Source organism: Momordica charantia, unplaced genomic scaffold (genome assembly GCF_013281855.1).
Source record: "Momordica charantia cultivar OHB3-1 unplaced genomic scaffold, Mcharantia_2.0 BLBB01000171.1, whole genome shotgun sequence".
NCBI lineage: Eukaryota > Viridiplantae > Streptophyta > Magnoliopsida > Cucurbitales > Cucurbitaceae > Momordica > Momordica charantia.
In genome coordinates, this window is record NW_028275327.1 from 26940 (window position 1) to 32077 (window position 5138).

The 5138-nt window shown below is 33.9% G+C and overlaps 1 protein-coding gene across 2 annotated transcripts; it reads left to right on the plus strand.

Annotated features, from left to right (window-relative positions):
• The first annotated feature begins 1134 nt into the window (after positions 1–1134).
• On the plus strand, positions 1135–4677 carry LOC111024070 (leucine-rich repeat protein 1). 2 transcript variants are annotated; one of them, XM_022301652.2, is made up of 6 exons: positions 1135–1571; positions 2031–2102; positions 2755–2880; positions 3247–3318; positions 3442–3513; positions 4366–4677. In XM_022301652.2, exons 1-6 carry the CDS (start codon positions 1345–1347, stop codon positions 4436–4438), a joined length of 642 nt encoding a protein of 213 aa, XP_022157344.1. In that variant the 5' UTR covers positions 1135–1344; the 3' UTR covers positions 4439–4677. The 2 variants fall into 2 exon arrangements, with proteins under 2 accessions (XP_022157344.1, XP_022157343.1); XM_022301651.2 differs by having other exon boundaries at positions 1138–1571; positions 2737–2880.
• The last annotated feature ends 461 nt before the right edge of the window (positions 4678–5138 follow it).

The window sequence follows — 5138 nt, forward strand, 5'->3', positions numbered from 1 at the left end:
AAATTATTGGTATTTGAATGGATTTTTATATTATTTACTTTTTGACCCGAATGGGAGAGAGAGAGAGAGAAAGATGGGACAATTAAAATAATTACCAAATGACAAAATACTTTAAATCTCTTGACTTTACAAATTCCAAAAGCTAGTGCTTTTGTCCTTTCCTATTTACACTTTTTATTTTTCAACTCTCCATATTTATTTATTTATTTTATATTTAAGTAAATAACATAACTCAAATATATATATTTTTAAGTCTGACAAAAATTTGAATTTTAACAAAAATATAATAATCCAAAACTCAAATTCAAAAGGTAATAATAAAAGACAAGAAAAGGTTACATTTATACTATGTTTAAAAAAATTGTAACATTTTTTTATCATATATATTAAATTCATGCTTAAAATCTCACTTTTAATTTATACAAATATATTTCTAGATATCTAGAAGGGAAGGGAAGGGAAGAGAATTTATTTTATTTAAATTAAATTGAATAATCATAATTGTATCCAACAAATTAATTTATTTAATACTCTGACCAGGTTTGGGTGTCCATAAATGTTACAGAGACATTATTTTTGCCTATTAAATGATATGTTATTTTTGCTAAATGACTGAACATATTAATTAATTATTGAATTTTACATTATTTTTCCATTTTCTCTCTAATATTTATGAAATTTAATTTTACCTATAAAGTGTACATTTTTTTTTGATAAAAAAAAACAACATTGCATTAAAAAAATAAACCACTAAGGGTTACTATAAAGTGTACAACATTTTTAATTAAGCTACTTCGGTATCATTCTTGAAATGAAACAAAATAATATGGAGCCAACATAAGTTTAGCTTAATGGTAATTGACACTTGTATTTGATTAAAATGTTATGGATTCGAATCTCTCACCCTAGCATGTGCATTCAAATTGATAAATTACACTCTTAAAAATTACGATGGAAATAAATGAAATAAAAATGAAAATAAAGAGACTGAAATTGTAATTTTTTAAAAGTACATGGATTAAAATAGACCTATTTGAATTAAAATGTACAAAAGTTGGAAGTAAATAGATAATAATAAATATTAATGAGGAAAAAAGGGAAAAAAAAAGGAGTAATAAAGAAAAAAAAGGAGAATCTCAAGAAACTCACTCACGTTTTCTTTACGTTGTCATTCCCAAAGCCTGAACCCGAACTTCCCTCGTTTCCGTTCTCTCTCTCTCTCTGCTTTCCTTTCGATCCAAATTCTCAAAAACCACACAAATTTTTCAACCAATTTACGAAATTGAAGGGTTTTTCGCCGCCGGGAAGAGGATTTTCCGAGCCGATCCAGTGTCAGGCTTAGCCATGGTGGCGACTTGGTTCTGGATTTCGAGCTTCTTCTTTCTGCTTTTGGTAGCCCTAAGTTCTGTTCTTCAGGTAGCGCACGCCAACTCCGAAGGGGACGCGCTCTACACTCTCCGCCGGAGCTTGTCCGATCCTGATAACGTGCTCCAGAGTTGGGATCCTACTCTTGTTAATCCCTGTACTTGGTTCCACATCACATGTAACCAGGACAACCGCGTTACCCGAGTGTACGCTCTCTGTTCCTTTGTGTTCACTATTTGATTAGTTTTTGTAATGGTTTTCTTTATCTTCTTTATTTAGAATACCAGAAATTTTGTTATGCTTTTGGTCGGTACCGTCTCTTTTGTGACGCGATTTGTGAGGATTATTTCGTTCTTATTATCTTCTCTTCTGAACTAGTATCATCGATTATGTTGTGAATTTGGTTGATCGTTGTATTTTATTATTAGTCTATGAGGACAACGTCAATTTAACTCTGCTGCTTAAAGACGAACGATAATTTGTAGACGGAAGTGCGAATCCACTCGTCTGGCTATTTGTTTGATGGACGCTTGATTGTAAAGGATTAGGTGCCATCCAGTGTGGTCTTGGAGTCTTATTTAGGACATCTCTCCTTACTAGTCTACAAGCCTGTGTTGTTTTGGTTTGATGTTGGCAGCTGATCAAACGATTGATTTATTTTGCAGGGACTTAGGCAATTCAAACTTGTCCGGACATCTGGTTCCTGAACTTGGAAGGCTCGAGCATCTGCAATATTTGTATGTTCTTTAATCACAATATTTATCTTTTCCTTGGTCACTGATTGGATGCAGATTTTTGGTTGTATAATGTGATTACTACCTATGTTCTTCGAATTAAATAATTTGTTAACAGTCGTATAGGAGTTGTTTAAATTCTTCCTGGAAAAAGTTTCTTGAAAAAAAAATTCAAAATCCATGGTAAAAACTAGTAGGATTCGAACTAGTAGATTATTCAACTAGCTGAAATTAAGTACAATACGACCTAGGGGAACCAAACAGCTCCTCTATCTCTCCCAAACTGCTTCCGAGTTCTCCTAACTCTTATACGTGGTATTTACAACCATACACAACTATTTTCAACAACCCCCCACACGCACTACCACATAAAATTTTTCGCCCCCAATTCTGTTACTACACCCTTTCTTATATCTTCTCGAGTAAGTGTATCTGAGGGGAGGCCTATCACGAATGCACAACTTGTATTTTGAAACTCTCCACTTCCTTCAATAGTCCTTGTGTTAAAAAAAAGCGTTGGTATGAAAATCTAGTTGATGTGTTAAATGTTTATGACTTTATGTGCGTGGGTTCTATACTTATTCTGATTTTGTACTCATTGCTGGTTTTTTGTACTCTGCTGCCACTAACTATGTAGGGAGCTTTATAAAAACAGCATCCATGGAACCATTCCAGATGAGCTTGGAAACTTGAAGAGCCTCATCAGTTTGGACTTGTATAACAACAACATCACTGGAAGAATTCCACTTTCATTGGGGAAATTGAAATCTCTTGTGTTCTTGTGAGTTCCATTTTACATTACTCATTCTTGTTTCGCTTGGTTGTGTTGGTTTAGAAGTTCTAATTTTCTTTCTAACTCCAACTTGTATGTACGAACAGTTTTGATAGTTGATGGCAAGTTCATGATTTAAAGGAAAGTCTTGTTCTTATAATTAACTCTACAATATTATAAATAAAAAGTTTCCTTCTATCCATGATTTAGAGAACAAACTTTTTCTGCTTCAGCTTGGTAGTTGATGATTGCAATATGAAACCACTGGCTATTAATTTTCTGTTTCTGAAGAGGAAGTAATCTGAATGAATGCTTTCCCCAGTGATCCCTTCTTTTTGTAAAACCTTTTTTCTGAATTTCTATTTTGTTTTGCAGACGGCTCAATGACAACCGATTAAATGGACCAGTCCCAAGAGAACTTACTGGAATTACAAGCCTTAAAGTTGTGTAAGTATTTGTATATTTACACCGTTTTGTAGTAGTAGCCATTTAAATGATATACTTCCATGGTTCAAATTTGTGCCTTGTCATATGGTTGATTTATGATGGCTTGTGTCTCCTTTGTTTCAGGGACGTCTCAAATAATGACTTGTGTGGAACAATACCAACCAATGGACCATTTGAGCACATACCTTTAAGCAAGTAGGCTTCTTAATTTCTTTCTTATTCTTCGAGTTGCTTCTCCCTCCCCCATTTCTATTCCCTTTCTATCCCATATTTTTAACTGCATTTAAGCGCAAATAGCTCTTGCCTACACCAACTTAAGGGAAGGGAGAATAAAACTTTTACTTTGTGTTTTCAACATAATACGTGACCTTATTTCGCTCCTTGTATTTCTGTGCTTGGATAAAACTTATTGTCTGAAATTAATGGCGCCATTAGAGATAGATCCTTCCTCACCCAATGAAGCTAAGAAAATGAAAATGGATGTAGTAAGGGACACTTCAAGAGGCCTCTCTTGGTTCTTACAAAGAAATTTGATGCCTGAACCCAAAAGTAGAAAAAGCTTACCCCACCAGCACCATCTTTCTGAGACATCCTCTAACTAATCACTGTTCCTCCGAACTACCCTATGCCTAACCACACAACAGATAACCATGACCCACTGCTCTTATTACTGTTCTACCCTTCTCTCACACAACCCACTCCTCTAACCGTTCAGCTCTCCACTCTCGAGCTTCTAATGGGTTGGTTGGATTGGCATAAATCTCACTATTAGGCCTACCACTCATATGATTGGAAGTAATATAAGAGTTGGAGACTTTTGAATCTGTGATGGAAGGCTGAATAATTAAGACTAAACCTTTGATCGAGTCCATGCGCACATTCTGTTGTAGCTTTGTTAATATTCTTGTTTACTCTTTTCTTTGAGGTCTGTGATGGACAAGAATTTCGATTCTCGTGGTTTTGACAAGGCCACCTTAGTAATTTCCTCCAAGTCCAAATTGCTTCAGGCCATTCATTATATGTTGTTATTCTTGTTTATTGGTGCAGCTTTGAGAACAACCCTAGAATGGAAGGACCAGAATTGTTGGGACTTGCTAGCTATGACACAAATTGCACATAGAAGCCAAGGTGATGCTACAAAATTACAGCAGGTAATGGTATGGTATTCGGGAAGGTAAAGTAAAAGTGTTGTTTTCACTCTATAGTGAATTGGGAAATACTAAAATCTAAAATGACAAAATTAGTGTTTGTAAATTGTAAAATACCAAATGCTTTGGTATTTGTAACTCAAAACTCTACTTTTCTGCTGCCACGACATGAATTTGTGCTAATGTAATTCTACCAACTGCTTTACTCGTCTCTTCATCTTCTTGTTATTATTATTATCATTAATTTTTTTTTTTGTAATTAGTCCTTAGATTTGATCTTGCTTGGTTGGAGCTGATTTTTTTTTTTTTTTGGCTCCTTTTGTTGGGCGCGTTTGATTTATTATTATTATTTTTTTAAAGTTCGTTTTGTCGTTTAAAAGTATAAGCATTTTTATTTATTTAACCCCTTTTGAAATGCTTTAATTTGGTGACGGCTGATAATTTTCCTTTCCTATAGTAAGCGTTTTTAATTTCTCTTTTTTTTTTTTTTAATAATTGTATATTAGTTTTAAGTTATGTGGTAAAATCATGTATATTTTCGGTTGAGGGGAAAAAACAAACTCAAATTTTTATTTCTCTCTTTCCTCCCGACCTTTGCCAATTGCCCTCTTCCTCAAATGATGAAAAATGAGCCTTTTTTTTCCTTCTGCTTTTCTGTTTATTTTAGTAATG

Bases quoted from the DNA above. Each gene is read 5' to 3' on its own strand.
- LOC111024070 (XM_022301651.2), top strand. From the start codon at position 1,345: ATGGTGGCGACTTGGTTCTGGATTTCGAGCTTCTTCTTTCTGCTTTTG. The intron at 1,572-2,030 runs GTACGCTCTCTG...TTTATTTTGCAG, and splicing joins GACAACCGCGTTACCCGAGT to GGACTTAGGCAATTCAAACT. The intron at 3,319-3,441 runs GTAAGTATTTGT...CCTTTGTTTCAG, and splicing joins ATTACAAGCCTTAAAGTTGT to GGACGTCTCAAATAATGACT.